Consider the following 15,923-nt stretch of genomic DNA (forward strand, 5'->3'; position numbering starts at 1 on the left):
ACATCATAATAGCGCGTGTCTTGATTGAACAAATAGACGTAAAACTAATTGTGTGAAGAATTAAAAGGACGAACATTCCGAGTCGTCGAGTCTTTCTGCGTGTCTGAAAACGGGCGGTGGTGATACGTTAGATACTCCAAGTGCTAAAATCAGTGCATCATGAAAATATCAGTGCTTATAATAACTGTGCTGATCGTACAGGTGTGTGTTATGTGGCAAAACATCAGACTCACGTTTATAATTGTACAAGTAAGTGGTTAAACATACTAAAATCTGTGATTAATTCCAGGTGTCATCAACATCATTTTTCGATTTATTTCACGGGGCGGTGCAGACAGTTCAATATGGTTTTGGAAAACTATTAACTGACGTAGTAACCGATGTCAAAGAAACGGTTGATTGCACGATTTTGGCTGTACAACAAATGCTTTCTTTAAGCGAAGATGCAACTAGACGTTATTATGAAAAATGTGGCAATGGTATGAACTCGACTTCAACAGATGGAAATACTACAAGCGTTAATGAAGAACATCTTGAAAAGGAAATAGATGACAAAATTAACAAGACAGTGTCAAAGGTTCTTGATGACTACAAACCTGATGAAAAAATTATAGAGCTTGAAAAATTACTGGTGAAAGAATCTGAACAACTAGCTGATGTTAATGATTTATTAAAAAAAGAAATAAAGAAACTTTCTGAAGAAGTTGGTAAAGATTTCAAAAACGTCAAACATAATGATACAGATTCGTCTGTTGAGACAATTCTACATGAAATTAAAGTATTGGAAAAGAAAGAACTGAATACTAGAAACGCTTCAGAAGCTAAAGAAATTCATCATGTAATGTCTAAGGTTTTAGACAAAATAGACGCCATTGAAGCAACAGAGGCAACAGAAAACGCTAAACTCGATGAGATTGTGGGAGATTTACAAAACAAATCTAAAGACGACAGCATTGTTATTTTAAAACAAGAAATTAAAGAATGGAAAGAAGAAGAGTCTCGAAATATAGGTGAACTAAAGAAAGAAGTACAGGAACATGAAAAAATTATTGATCGTCCAAAAATAGAACCCGAATGTAACCATACTCAACCTGTGATATTAAACATGGGTATACCCAAAGATCCCACTGCCAGATCTATAATTTTACGAGAAATATCCAGTGATAACATTACTCAAGCTGAGGTTAATGATGGCAACAGTAATTACAAATCACTCGATGGCAGCCAGTCCTCTAATGAGACTATTCAGGTGGTCGAACTGACAAAACGAGTAAATCCAGAAACTGGGCCTTTAACTACAACCAACTCAAACATGAACCAAACAGTCATAAATGGAAATAAAACTAACGAAGCTGTTAAGATGGATAATGTATACTTTAGGTCGGAGTCCGTGGCAAATAAATCTTCAGATAACATGACTAACAATGTCACCGTAATACAAAGAACTAACGTTGCATTAAATTCAACTAGTCAAGAATTTAGCAACATTGGCCATTCTAATAATACGGAAACAATTAGTTCAATTAATTCGGGTACAACATTCACTGAAAAAGTACAGCCCTTGGTCGTACCCTCAAACGAGACAATAACAGCAGCAAACATTGAATCAATTGTTATGAAACCCCCAGAAAATAATTTAACCGATAAACATTTAACTTCTATACCTGTCTTTCATTATAAAGGTCTTTTTGAAAACAAACCTATGCAACCCGAGGAATTCACTACAGCGCGTAATGAAGAGATGCCTACAGTTACTGTAAAAACAAATGACACGGTGACTCCTGATATACCGACGACAGATAGTATACCAGTTACTGAAGCTGACTTTTTAACTACACCAGAAAATAAAGAAAATATCACAGTTACTACAAAACCGAATGACAAAGTGACTCCAAACATATCAATCACAAGTAGTTCACCTGCTAATGAAGACAAGCCTGGATTTACTACAGAACCGTACAATCCACTGACACCTAACACAGTAGTCACAGATAGCGCATCTGTAAGTGAAACCAGGAAACCTGAAGAACTAACTCCACCAAGTAATCAAGACAATCCTACAATTACTACAGAACCTACAGCCCCCAGGAACTTACCAATCACAGATAGTTTACCTGTCAGGGAATATACTTCACTTGTAGAAGAAACTACAATGGTTAACGAAGATAATCCTACAATTGCTACAGAACCGGACGATAAAGTGACTATTAACTTGCCAATGACAGATAGTTTACCTGTTGGTGAAACTATTGTAGTTGAAGAATTGACTACAGCTAACAATGATGAAAACCCTGCAGTTAATACAGAACCAAACGAATCAGCGACTCCTAACCAATCAATGATAGAAACTTCACCTACTTATGAAAATATTCCTCTTGAAGAATTGACAACAGTTGCTAATGAAGACAATCCTATAGTTACTACAGAACCATATAATGCAAGAACTCCTAACCAATCAATGTTAGATAGTTCAACTACTAGTGAAAATATTCCCCTTGAAGAAATAACTACAGCAGCTAATGAAGGTACAGAACTGACCGAGACGGCGACTCCTGACGTATCTACAACAGATAGTACACCTACTAGTGAAACCATTCCATCTGACGTATCCAGTGCTATTCCCGAGGATGCAGAATCTATGCCAACTACAACAAGTGTTAACGATTCCACAGATGTAACTCAGAACGACACTGATATTACAAATACAACTGAAAAGGGATCTACACCGTGTTGTAAAGATTTTGAGCAATCTTTAAAGAGTTCCATAAATGAAAATACAACAAGTAGCATGGATGTTGTAAATAGTCGACCTACCGATACTCCAGAACTTGCGATAGTTGCAACGACGCAGGCGGCAGGCACGACATTGACCACACAAATTCCAACTCTCAGATCTGGACTCGTAGATAATAAAAACGCATCGTTTGACTACGATTCTTTCTTTCCATCCCAAAGAAGCAAAGAGGTGCGTCAGCTTGCTATAAAGGAAGCCCGTCAACTCATGAAAGGGAGAAAACGCTCAGAGCGCATAATTAATAATATCCTCAATAGTAAAAGAAAAGGTACATTTAGTCTATTTAGTGGTGCCGTTCCTATAAAGTCTGGTAAATGAAATTTTTATTATTTATTTTTTTAGTTTTTAATATGTATCGAATGCGTAATTGCATGTAAAGGTTTACTCATTACCTATTGTGTATGAGGCTCGAAGCCCCAATGCGCTCGTTTACAAGTCCAAGAAGCCGATCTTGTATTTGCCGGTATGACCTCATCGGCAGCTGTTGTACGCGTCATAACGCGCAATAACATAACTTAGTGTTACTTTAATAGCGTCCTTATAAGCCTCTATCATGACCAACATGTATTTAGTAATAAATTATCGATGGAAAAGAAAAGAAAAGACTATATATAACGATTTTATTAACAATATAAATAAGTACTTACAAACTTATATTTCTACAATTGAGCTGCGCTACTCTACTGCGAGCAGTCAATGTGTATTAGGTATATATCTTATTTATTAGGTTAGATTACTTTTATGGGGTACTATACTATGCACCAGTACTTTCTATTCGTTTATTGACAATAATATTGTACATATAGCCGAATATTTAAACGCCATAAAACATGATCATTGTTGATAAGACTCAGATAAAACGCTTGACTAGGTACGTTTACTTGGAACAATTAAATTGATGTTAAATATATTTTAATAGTCTTGTGTCTTAGTCTAGGACTATGCAGCATTTTAATATTCGACTATAGCCTCGCATTTTATTATACATGTAGTGAATTTACAATTTACGATATTTAATTATAATATGACATGACTATGACCACTATCATACATAATCACGTTTGTCATGATTTTTGTTTCATCTCAGTACAATAAGCTTTTACTCTTAATGTTTTATATTCGTTATTTATTTTTGTACACTCTTTTTTAATTTTGGTAATTTATTTATTGTGTATTGTTCATTTTCAATTAATAAATAATTTCAATTCCTGTCCAAAAGTTTGGCACGGCCATTGCTCAAACGCGTGCCTCATATATAATTACATTAATTTTATTTACAGTGATTCTACATTATAATATGTAACATAAAACAATATTTTGAAATATTATGTAAATAAAATACCAACATAATTAAGTGATATCATTTTGATTAAGCAAATGTAGGAGTATAACATAAAGTAATCAGTAGGTACCTACTTAGTTCGTATTAGGTATGTGTCAGTTCATAATCACTCGGCGTATCAATAAACAGTAGCAAAACTAAAGAAGGTACGGACTTTAAAATTGAGCAATTATCTTCTTAAAGTAAATCATTATGTTGTACTTATTATCATAAGGATATTTTCCATTACTCTGGTCTTGTAAATCTTTACGATATTCATCGAGTCTATTAACTGAATTTCGTTCTTTCAAAGCCAACAATAAATTGTTTTATAAATACGTTACTGTATTTAATAGGTTTCAAATACTATTTTTTCTTATAAATAATAAAATCGATATTCTTATTTTAAAGTACATGTTCTATTCTACGACAAATTATAGTAATGTTCTTAGAAATAGAAGAGTCGGAAGAATCTCTAGTCGATAGTTTCAGCATGATTTTAAGACAGACTTACACTACGTCTAGTGCCTATGAATTCCTTAAAATTACATTCGATTTCGATGTCTACATTAGCACTAATGTTGACAATTTGTATGAAAATCAGTTATTAAATTCCTATATGAATAAGCGAGGTGTTATAAGCAGACTTGTTGGTCTATCGCTTTGGATGAGCTTAGTTAAAGGTGCTAGCTACTATATTATGTATGCTAATTTACTAAATGACGTTTTTGAACACAGATACATTTAACATGGTGGTGTTTCGTTCATTATCTTATGTCTATTCATAGAGACTAGTGTATCTTTAGATGATTTCGTGAATCGCTTTGGATTTTGATACTGCGCTGCAATAAGATAACTACAGGAAACAATTGCTACAATTTATTGTCACATAAGACGTTGTATGAGCAAAACAATGCTCAAACTCTTGCGTGGGAGCTCAGAATGAGTGTGAAACGATGTTTATACTAACAATGAGTGCAAGAATAGATAATATGAAAAGATATGAAAGTTCTTATGATTATCATTACGTAAACTTTATTAGATAGATATATTTACGTGTCGTGGAATAGAACACGTTCCGGGTGGGACGGGTGTGCGTTGGGTCTTGAAATACAACGGCGACGCAATAAGAATAATGTCACACGGTGTTACTGCAACTTGTTTATGAAAATCGTTACAAACGTTCAAATAAGTAGCCCTTGGGTCATAAGGCCAGTACAAGGATTAAGTTTTTTTAGATTACACCCTAAACAGATTTTCTCAAACAAATCACTGCACCTTTGAAGACACCGTTGTTTGTATAATTATTGAATAACCATACAAATAGACATGGCTACACAAGTATGATACCAAAGTTTTAATAAAGATTAATGTAGGTATTCCAGTCTCAGTTTTCTAACATTGCAGATAGAAACATGTTCAGTCGTAAATATTGTAGCAGCAGTATTTTTCTGTAAATAAAAGTTGTTACTTTAGCGTCATACTTGTGTAAACATAAATGTAGCCAATATTATCAAGTTACGAGGGTGGTGGACACCGCACAAGCGACGAGGTCGCGTATTGGTTGAAGTGCTTGTCTATGGGCACTCGGTCGTCGTACAACGTGGGCGCTTGCAGGATGATACCAGCGGTGCCCACTAGCACAGCCAGCGTGAAGATCCACAAGAATAAACGGTCCAGCACCATCGCTACGTATTTCCAATCTTCTTTAACCTGTTAATGTTACATGAATTTTTAATCTTTTAGTTTATTTGGAAGCTTTCCGCAGATAGTAAATAAAAATGTTATAAATTGTATGTAAATTGGTTATTAGGTGGTTATCGCTTTCTTTATATACTTTACAGTCTACTGTTGCAGTTAGGAAAACATGCAAGTAACCAAGTAACATTTGACTGAATAACCGATAACCGTGTCTGTAATAAAATTAAATATTATAGCACCGTAGAGCCGTAACGCCGTCGATGCATAGTCGTTTTGTAAGCGATGCATAGCTGTGGCGAAGGCATTTATATTGAGTGCCTGTTAAGTAAACAACATGAAGTATATGTAGGGCATAAACGGCTATTACTTTTATCAATTGTGTTAGTTTTCTTTTATGACTCATATCGTCTTCAGTGTTCTTTTATAGACGTGATAATACATTGTTATATACAAAGCACCTATGTTTTTATTACCTTTGTCATTGATAAATATGCAATGTGGTATTGTTTAAGACGTACCTTAGTAGAGTCCTCGAGCATTCTAGTATGCTCTGCAATAAATCGAACACAGAAGCATGTTTTGTGTACTTCTGGTGGGCAGGCGGAGTGACTGAAGCCGGGTGGCGGGTCGGGGACGGGACTTAGGGTCTCGTCTTCAGCGTTGCCCAGCCCACCAGCCAAGCCGCCTGCTAACCCGGCACCCGGACCCGCACCGCCGTCACTTGAGCCGTGCACTAGACAGCTGCCACCAAACCTGTTGCTATCACCCATCCTAGAATACAACATGGATTTAGTCGGGTGTTTTTTCATTAAACTTTAACTTTTATTTAACAAATCATTATTCTCCCGCGTTATTAAGCATCATGGTAGCTTATTGTCATCCTTATTTATATTTGATTGGTTAAGAGCAGTGTCACAGCTTAATTTATTGAAACCAAATTTTGTGTTTCAATCGCCAGAATTGTTAACTTTTGGGTGAGGATAATGACGCCGTTAACTTTTTGTGACTTTTTTTGAAGAATCACCCAGTCCACTACTATTTTGTTTATAGCACTTAGTATCCTTTAGGATAGCGCACTATAATTAAATTTGGTTGCTTCCAAATTTGTTTCTTTCAGATTATTAAGCCGCGGTGTGTATTGAATTTGATTGGAGGAAACATCCCTTACATATCTATGAAGTGTAAACAACATACTCACCCTGAATTCAGGTAGGTGGTGTGTGTAAGATCTTCTTTGCTTGGTGTTCTCGTGAGAGGCCTGGGCGGCGGTGCAGCAGGCGGCGGCCATGCGCCGGGCGCGCAGCAGTCGTCATCAGCCGCTGCGAGTCGGTACGGGTAGAGAGGCCGAGCCGCCCCCCCACACCGCACCACCACACCACACGCCGTGTAGCGTGATCTGTGGTACCCGATACTATCATTTGATTGACTATCAGTCCCCGAAGGAATTAGCCGTTGAAGAAACAACGACCGTTCATAACAAAAGCTATGTAATAAAAGTAGTAACAGATCTTAAAGGTTTATTTGACGAAGCATTGCAAAATTTGTTTGTTGTTTACAATGTACGATAAATACTCTATGGTTAAAGTCGTCCTTTACAGTAGCGCGTTGTCACGGGCTACGACTGCTACAGCTACGGCGTAGCACAAATGCAATTTAACAATAATGTATTCTTTACCATTATTAAAAATAGAGACAAATAAAAGACATATCAATATTGGTAAATATATTCTTCTCATAACTGAGTACCTGCTATCGTTATCAATAATCCTAGATCAATTTCGAAAATTCTTTCAACAATACAAAGCTTACTTTTCAAGAAGTAACATTGGCTTTTTATCCCGATATTCTATAACAGTGGTTCCCAACTGGTGGTCGTGGACCACTAGTGGTCCACTGAAGATAAAAAATGATCTGTGTCCAATAAATATCACGGTTAAAGCTCGAATTAAACTTATATCAAATGAGGCAACTGAGATGAGCAACTGATTTCAATAATCCAAAGTCACAATTGAGTGAGACTATGAGTGAATGAGAAAATCTATTATATTTTTCTTTTTTTCACGTTTCATGTTTAAATACTACTGGTCTCTAACACAACAAGTATTATAAAAGTGGTCCTTGACCAGAAAGGTTGGGAACCCCTGCTCTACAGGGTCCGATAGAAGTTTCTAATTCTACGTGGGTAAAGGTGTAGGTGGAAAGCCAATAAAATATATTGCCATATCGTGCTAGCTTTTCCAAGAAAAGTAGGTACTGTAGTGAAAGGTCTGTGCCTAAGAAGGAACATCAAACTGAATTGGAAAATTGAACCTTATGCCTTGTATTCGATACTACTAATACTAGGTGCACTATGTGCCACATGACATTAGAATGTTGATCACATATTATGGCACACTACACCCAATTATGAGCAATTTCATAGTCTAGTTATCTGAAAAGGTTTCACGGCTGAACGCTGCAGCACAAAATCCTCTCTGTACTTGTAACCTCATTAATATACTGTGCTATAATCGGATTACGGGCTACCAATGGATATCAACACGGTAGTTGTTGTAAAACGATAGAGTTTAAAGGAGTTTTAATGTGTATACTTGGTCTATATATTTTAAAAGCATTTCATATAAAACTCGGTAAATAGTGCTAAGAATAGATGCTTATAAAAGAATCTAGTTTTAAATTTCGGTTTAATGAGGTTAATCTTAAGTGGCCTGTGCGCAGCTCAACCTTTGTTTACGATAGTAGGTTAGTAACTCAGTTATGAGAAGAATATGTTCTCCAATTAAGTCTTCTATTTCGTTTGTCTCTATTTTATTTATAACAATAAACAAAGATTTTAATAGTAATGGCTAACTATACATTATTTTCATTGCACTGTTTGTGCTACGCCGTAGCCGTAGCATTCGTAGCCCGTGACTACGCAGAGAGTATAGCAACAATTGAAATTGAACCATGGTGTTTACCGTACATTGTAAACAATAAAAATGAAAAAAGTTCTCAAGTGCACTCGTGTAAAATCGAGCCTTTGTTCCCTTTTATTGTCATGCGCGAATAAAAATAAACAATAGGAATGAATCGAACACGTTTTTGTTTATTTTGCAAGTGATGAACTTTGGTTAGCCGGGGCCGGTCAATACGTCCTAAACAATCTGTATGTGACCCAGTTCCAATGTAAACACGTATTAATGCTTTACTTCAGGAAATATGAAAATACAAACGTATTTATTTAGGAAACTTCTGATCACCAATTTACGATGAGTGTATTAGATGTTGCGTTCTCACTTTGTTATCACCAAATATATCACTTACATATACACATTGCTTCACAAATGATATAAACTGAAATAAAATAGGCACAATAGAATCAATTTTCTCAAAACGTTGCTACCGAGCTTCAATCGTTGATAGATTAAGGAGGCTTCCAACATTCCCAAAAGATCTTTAGCATGCGATCTGTGGGAGAGTCAGAGATCCATTTACGTAATGTTCGGTAAGTCGGCAACCACACCGAGGCGCCCATTATATCTCTAGTCTAGTTAACAGACATCCATTCGTAAGTGAATTACGATACCGACTAGCTATCCGCACGAATTATTCGCGAGCCAGTTAACTGACAGACATAGATACCAAATAACAGCTATTCAGGCATTCTGGTATAACCAGCGACTGGCTACGAGTGGTAAACTGTTGTGGTTAATAATAGCTGTGCGCTGTCGATCAATAGTTCAGTTACCATCAACGGTTAATGCTAAACCTATTTACATACCCACATACCTACATAGATATGCAAAAATGTTGCTCGTGTGCGTGGATTTTGCACATCAATGCAAACAATTTTCATAAAAACGTGTCATGCCTCTCTGTAAAATTAAAACATTACCTCGAAATATCGCAGAAAAACCTCGCCACGATGTGAAGTCATAAAAAAAGGCGCGCGGCAAGCAAATTTGTCGCCTCTATCATGCTTTTAAAAACTGCGATGCGCAATCTTCTCAATTTGTTCCGTCATTTTTTTATCTTTAACCTTCGTAGGTAGTAAAGTTGGGTGAAAGCGAGAAATAAACGCCCTGACTCCTGCCGCCGCGGCCGGCGAGTATTTAAAACTTATAATTAATTTAGAGTTGTTACTGATCCGCGGTCGGATTTACGAGTTCTCTCGGCCGAGCGACCGGACTCAGGAATGTTCGCCGGAGATGCTGATTAGAACGGCTCAGCTCCAACTTAATTTGATTTTAATTGCAAAGATTGCGATATAAAGTGTAAGATACAGCAAGAGCTCGCACTCACCTTGTTGTGTCAAACTTGTACTGCGGTCGTTTCATAAACAGCAGTCGTGGTAGAATGTGTATGAAAACTCGTTTCACCCAAGGCGCCATCCGGTGTGTCTGCGGCGAACGGAAGTGGACGTTTAGGACCACTACCGTCACACATATACTAAAAGCAATAAAAGGTTTTATTACCCAAGGACACGGTTACAATTAATAGCTTCTATTGGCTAGTAAAAGCGATAACAATTTGACCGTAACTGTGTGGATTGGCGCTATAATTTTCTTTTATCGCAGAGTATAATTATTCATTGTAATATCCTTGATTTATGTATCAGACTCGTTTGCATATCAATACATTTTACGCAGATAGAACTCCCACAACAATAGAATCACCGCCTACACAAACTAAAGGAGTTGCTTGTTCGTGTGTTCAAAGGATCAATAGCAATCCTTGCACAAATACAACTAAAACATTAATGGTAATAGTTTTATTCATAGGTTTACACAATAGTGCTACAAATAATAGCGGGTAATTTGTTAGTTCCCCACTGAATCAGGTAGTTCGTGGTGTGGCCTCGTTGCCGGCTTATTTATGAATAGTTAACTTGCTAATAGTGTGTAAACCACGTATGATACTATTGGGAGATGCTCGCTCGGAACGTGGATGCTACATGTTTTATTTGGAGTGTATTATATCCGTTGTAATAAGAGCGGATTGTAATTATTACTCAATACAGTAAATATAACGATATCCTGTGACAGTCGGGCGGGGCGGTATCAATTTACATATATATATCACAGTAAAACTTTTAATTGCTTTGCCGCGTCGCATACAATCTCATTTCATAATCCGTAGTTACATAACTAGTTAAGTTGGATTTTACATTTGCAAACATGGATCCAAGCTAGCCTAGACTTTCAACAAGTTTGTAGCGGCACCAGTGCAAAGGTCCCCAATTATCCTAACTCAAAGTCGGAGGTTGTGGTGTTAAAAATTAAATGTTCTTGAAGCTTGCTAGAGCACGCAATCAAATATCTTGTTTAGAAACCAGCTTTTAATTTATATGGAAATGTGGTAGCTAGCACGCCCCAACCGAGCCATATTTAAATAAATTACTTTTGTCTAAAACCTATTATTATCATAGCGGTTTGATTTGATTTTCGCTGAAGCTTCGCTTTAGCTTTCGATTTGATTTTTAACATAATTTGTAAATCTTATTTGTTATTACTGCTTAACAAACTCTACATTTAGCTTCTTTTTGAAAAATGTTGTTTACTTTATACACTCATTAATACTCAACATTTCAAACTCATTTTCTATTGTTGTTTTACTGAAAGGTAAATCTTATAAGATAATTTTCAGGGCTCAATTTCTTAATATAATTTGATGATAAACACACACAAGTAAAGAAAATGTTTGCTAAACAGTCCCTTGTATTGTTACGAAAACAAAGTAAAGAGCAATACTCGTAAGCAGGGATTACTGTTAACGTGTAATAAGCTGAAACACAAGGCTATACGTGCCTATATTAGTTGTGCCGTCCTATGCGACAAGGATCAAAGGGGCGCCGGGAATTAAATCAGACGCCCCTCTCTCTCAATTTGTGAAATTATATCATTCGCCATATAAACAGGAACGATGGCAACTCTCTTGTTTATTTATTTTTAATCACGAGATATGTATCTCGTCTCGCTCAATACTAGTTTACTACTTCGTTCCATCTTTAAAGCTCTACAACTTTTGAAACGATCGCTTTGGGTCGTAACCTTGCGACTTAACTGTCAAAGTGCACATTTCAGATATGTTTAAGTTCAACTCCGAAAGATGATAATTCAGATTAAAGTCATAAACGTGTGTTTATGGCTGAAACTAAACTAAATTTCCGTCACGTCGAACTTAAACACTTATTTTATTTTTTATGTTCTTTACTTTTACGCAGTGCCTCTGTCGGCTTTACTGAAATTTAACATTTCATTCCTTTACAAACAATCTCAAACATCTTAAATATGCTTATGAATTGTAATTAAGCGCCTAAAAGCGATAGTTCAAACACGTCAAGATAACGACGCCATTGCTGTTTACAAGGAATGTCGTCGTAAAATATTAATTTAGCCTTCGGAGCACATAAAACCAGCACATCGTCAAATAATAGACATTATAAAGGAGGTAACTATTCTCGTAGTCAGCGTAGTGGGGGAGACGTGTGCAGTAAATTCCTCTTATGTCGAACGAATATATAGGGTTTTTGCTCTATAAGATGGCAGAAAACATTTTTTTAATGGCCGTCGCGTCGGTTGAGTACAAGTACCACCCTAATAGAGTCCCCGACTGGTCGTTACAAAAACTACAGATTAAGGTCTCTCAGGTAAAGTAAGTAAAGACGTCCCTCAGGGTTCTGTTTTCGGGAACACCCTTCAACTTGGTTTTGCCATTTTGTGGTCTCTAACGATTCACTTGTTCGTCGTCGGACTGAACATGTACTTTTTATACAAAATTCTCTTCATACAAGCTTAGTACCTAATGTAAGATTTCTTTCTTATAGAAAGTGCTTAGTGTGACATTTACATATTTGAATTAAAACCTCTATTATGTTTATTTGTCAGTGGTTTCTGCTGGAGGGAGCGTTCCTTTGTAGAGAAATATTTAATTAATTATATATTGCGAATTTTTAAGTCTACAGTTAATGTTACTTAATATTTTTAGTTCTTACCTTATTGAAACGAGAATCATGGCGAATATAAGGTACTTTCCCAATAGTGGTACGACCAGTGACGTAGGAGGTATGATCTCGACGACCAGCAGGAAAAACACGTGGAGACTAATCAATATTGATATCGACAGCGTTACCTGTTAACAAGAGAATAATATTAGTTACCTTTTGGATCGAATTCCTTAAGCCTAGTTATTCTTTAATGTTTTTGTTATGTTATATAAAAACAACCATATACAAAGTGTTTAAGTTAAAGAAATGAATGAATCTCTCATGAATCGGGCTCCTTTTAAATAGAGGTTACGAAAAGTTATGATCAACTCAATTTAACGCAAATCTTAACGCCTTATGAATCTATAACAGATACTATTTGCTCACTAAAACAATAATGTTTGTATGTAAAGTTAGGCCGCAACATTGCGTAACATATCTTCTGTTTACATGAGAACACACGACTACAAACGTATTTATTATAGGTATCATTATCACCATTTCTCAGCGAATATCAGTTACTCGCTACCAGAATGAAATACCTTGTTATCTTACATAATTAACTGTACCAGTATTCCATTTTGCTGAACTAATAAACATGATTGTTGAGTTGAAGTTAATTTGGTTTACTATTGCGATGTTCAATTATAGGATCGTGTGTATGGAGTTAGTATTAATATTTATTGTTAGGTATGTGACGTTACCTATTTGCTGTACGGAAAAATTATACTGAAATAGTACATACGTTTGCATCAAGTCTGGATAAAGGTGATGTCTACTGTCCCTATAGGTAGAATCCGTAAGCATTATTCATTATACATTATCTTTTTATATGGATTGATTCAAACTCTATGCTACTTATTATTGAGAATTCTGAAACCAATAATTTAGAGTATCGAACCTGAGGTGATATGGACGTTACGTATATGTTACATCCATTGAACTCAAAAGAAATTTCGAAGATATTATGTAATATGCTGAAATAATATAATTATCATAAAATGTAAGTACATAAATGTATATTATTTGAATATATTATGTGTTGCTTTGATCTTCGTACGCAACGAGCACATATCTACACTCCATTAGATATAATTTACAATTCATATCTTATGTGCTTTATGGAGCAAAAGATCAATTCGATTTCCTTGTTGGATTCAACCTAAAATTTAGTATAATTGCCTTTATTAATTGGATTGAAAAAATAACTTACATAAACTTTTTTTTAATTATTAAAGAATGTCAAAAAAAGAATGTGGCAACGTCTTGAGCCAAATATTTTAGTGGTCAATCACAACATAAGGTACTGATTTATAAATCCAGAATTGTATGAAAATGTATCCAGTGCTCAGTATAAGGTTTTTTCTCCATCATATGAAGGCTGTACCATGCACCTCACGTTTGTTATTGCCCAAAGGACATCCTTCGGGGAATACCAGAAGCCACGTATTGAATATGAGTTTGTTATTATTTTGTATCAAGACAAACTGTTTTTTTTCCATACATAAATGACAGTAAATAAAGTATGATAATGAAATCATAACATCAATAAAATCGAAATAAATAAGCAAGTCATCCGTCCGATCGATATTGTTCCGCTTACCTCTTAATGTAAAATAATGGAATTTAATATCTCGTGCATTTCAACATCTGATTTTAATATGCAGCAAATATGTCAATTACGAGTTACAGCTTCATTTTATTAAATCAAATTAAATATTAAATTCCAAAACGATTAATTACGGAACCAAAATGGAATTAAATTATTGTTATTAAATTCTTGAATCAACAACACAAGGACAGCATAATGTTAATTGTTTTACAAATACTTATATTATTATTTTAGTAAATAGAGTATTTCCAATATTAAACAGTGATACATAATTATTTTATATTGTGAAATACATCTACGAACTCAGTGTGCAGCGACCTGCTACGGCGTAGGCTTAGAAACGAAGTCGTAGCACTCTGCTACATCGTCGTAGCATTTAGCTACAACTATCAACTATTTCTAAAGTTTACCTACTAATAATAATAATTAATGTGAATTTTTACTTCGCTAGTGACATTTATTAACGGAAAAAAGGACATACATTATGTTGAAAGATATTCCGGGTTTCACAATTTATCTCGTTTATACATTTAATCAACTACATAACTGTAACAAAACAAACTAAGCAAAATGAAATCGATTTTCAGTATTCTCTTAATTTATTCGGCAATATTTCAGTCGATAAGTAATGGGATCATTATGTATACGTTAGTACGTGACTGTACAATATTGCTGAATCTTCTAAACACATTTAGAGATAACAATATAATGTCATTAGTTTAAATCCCCTCGATAGGATCGCCGGGCCGTTACCCGCGAGACTCGCGGGGGGATGGGTCGTGTAAATCATAGCTGAGCGCGATTCGAGAGTTTCATATACAAATGAAATACATTTTTATTACGTTGGGGTGGGTAATCACAAGAGACTCATAAAAGAACACGTTGAGTAATCGTATTTGAGCAATTTGAACCTCAACGGTTGTAACAATATTCACAGTGAAAGTTTACGGACCGCCCGAACTTTGCCGACAAAACGCGAGGAATTTTTGTTAATTTGTTTTTAGATGTTCACTCCAATAACAGCGCAGAAAATTTTATTCACGTGAGTAAAAGTAATGTAATAAAAAACATGAGGTGCTTTCATTATGTTGCCGTGCTTTTTCAGCGGGTTTTTAAATTATTACGAGGTAGGAACATCGTCATAAATATGTATGTAAAGAGGATTCATGAATGTGTTTCTAAATACTATGAAAAATAAATTCTGTCATAATATCCTTCTGATTTCTTGAATACAACGCACCTGCTTTAAAACATTGTGATATGATGTGTATATACAGAGTTTTGTATAATATTACATTGATTAATACATACGAGTATATTTACTACACATTTATTTCCCAAATAATAGCAGGTTTAATAATTACATTGAAAATATCTCAAAATTCAATAATTTAGTAAAATACGATATTGGACAGCGAACCTCTTTCATAACATTTCATGAAGTAGCCGCTCTTCAACAGCTGGATCAACGAGCAAGTAATAGTTCCAGGTAAATAATAATTCAAACTTTGCTAAAGACAAAGTTTAT

The 15,923-nt window shown here is 35.3% G+C and overlaps 2 protein-coding genes across 5 annotated transcripts in view; one reads left to right on the top strand and one right to left on the bottom strand.

The window, feature by feature from the left end:
* The first annotated feature begins 8 nt into the window (after positions 1–8).
* Positions 9–6,271, top strand: LOC118268388 (proteoglycan 4-like). The gene is made up of 2 exons (XM_035582856.2): positions 9–201; positions 290–6,271. Exons 1-2 carry the CDS (start codon positions 160–162, stop codon positions 3,110–3,112), a joined length of 2,865 nt encoding a protein of 954 aa, XP_035438749.2. The 5' UTR covers positions 9–159; the 3' UTR covers positions 3,113–6,271.
* Positions 5,634–15,923, bottom strand: part of LOC118268389 (acetylcholine receptor subunit alpha-like) — a 35,731-nt gene continuing 25,441 nt past the window's right edge. For 2 of the 4 annotated variants that reach the window (XM_035582861.2, XM_035582860.2), the window contains exons 6-10: positions 12,793–12,929; positions 10,101–10,247; positions 7,015–7,212; positions 6,335–6,587; positions 5,634–5,828 (exon numbers count right to left, since the gene is read on the bottom strand). In XM_035582861.2, the coding sequence (XP_035438754.1) occupies positions 5,634–5,828; positions 6,335–6,587; positions 7,015–7,212; positions 10,101–10,247; positions 12,793–12,929 (930 nt within the window). Of the gene's footprint in view, positions 5,829–6,334; positions 6,588–7,014; positions 7,228–10,100; positions 10,248–12,792; positions 12,930–15,923 lie in introns of all 4 variants that reach the window. The other 2 variants (XM_035582858.2, XM_035582857.2) reach the window with 1 other exon arrangement.

Source organism: Spodoptera frugiperda, chromosome 29, assembly GCF_023101765.2.
Source record: "Spodoptera frugiperda isolate SF20-4 chromosome 29, AGI-APGP_CSIRO_Sfru_2.0, whole genome shotgun sequence".
Classification (NCBI taxonomy): Eukaryota; Metazoa; Arthropoda; class Insecta; order Lepidoptera; family Noctuidae; genus Spodoptera; species Spodoptera frugiperda.

What these genes read in the sequence shown, in the direction of transcription:
- LOC118268388 (XM_035582856.2), top strand. Translation starts at nt 160, where the DNA reads ATGAAAATATCAGTGCTTATAATAACTGTGCTGATCGTACAG. An exon ending in TAACTGTGCTGATCGTACAG is followed by an intron (nt 202 to 289) that starts GTGTGTGTTATG and finishes GATTAATTCCAG; the next exon opens with GTGTCATCAACATCATTTTT.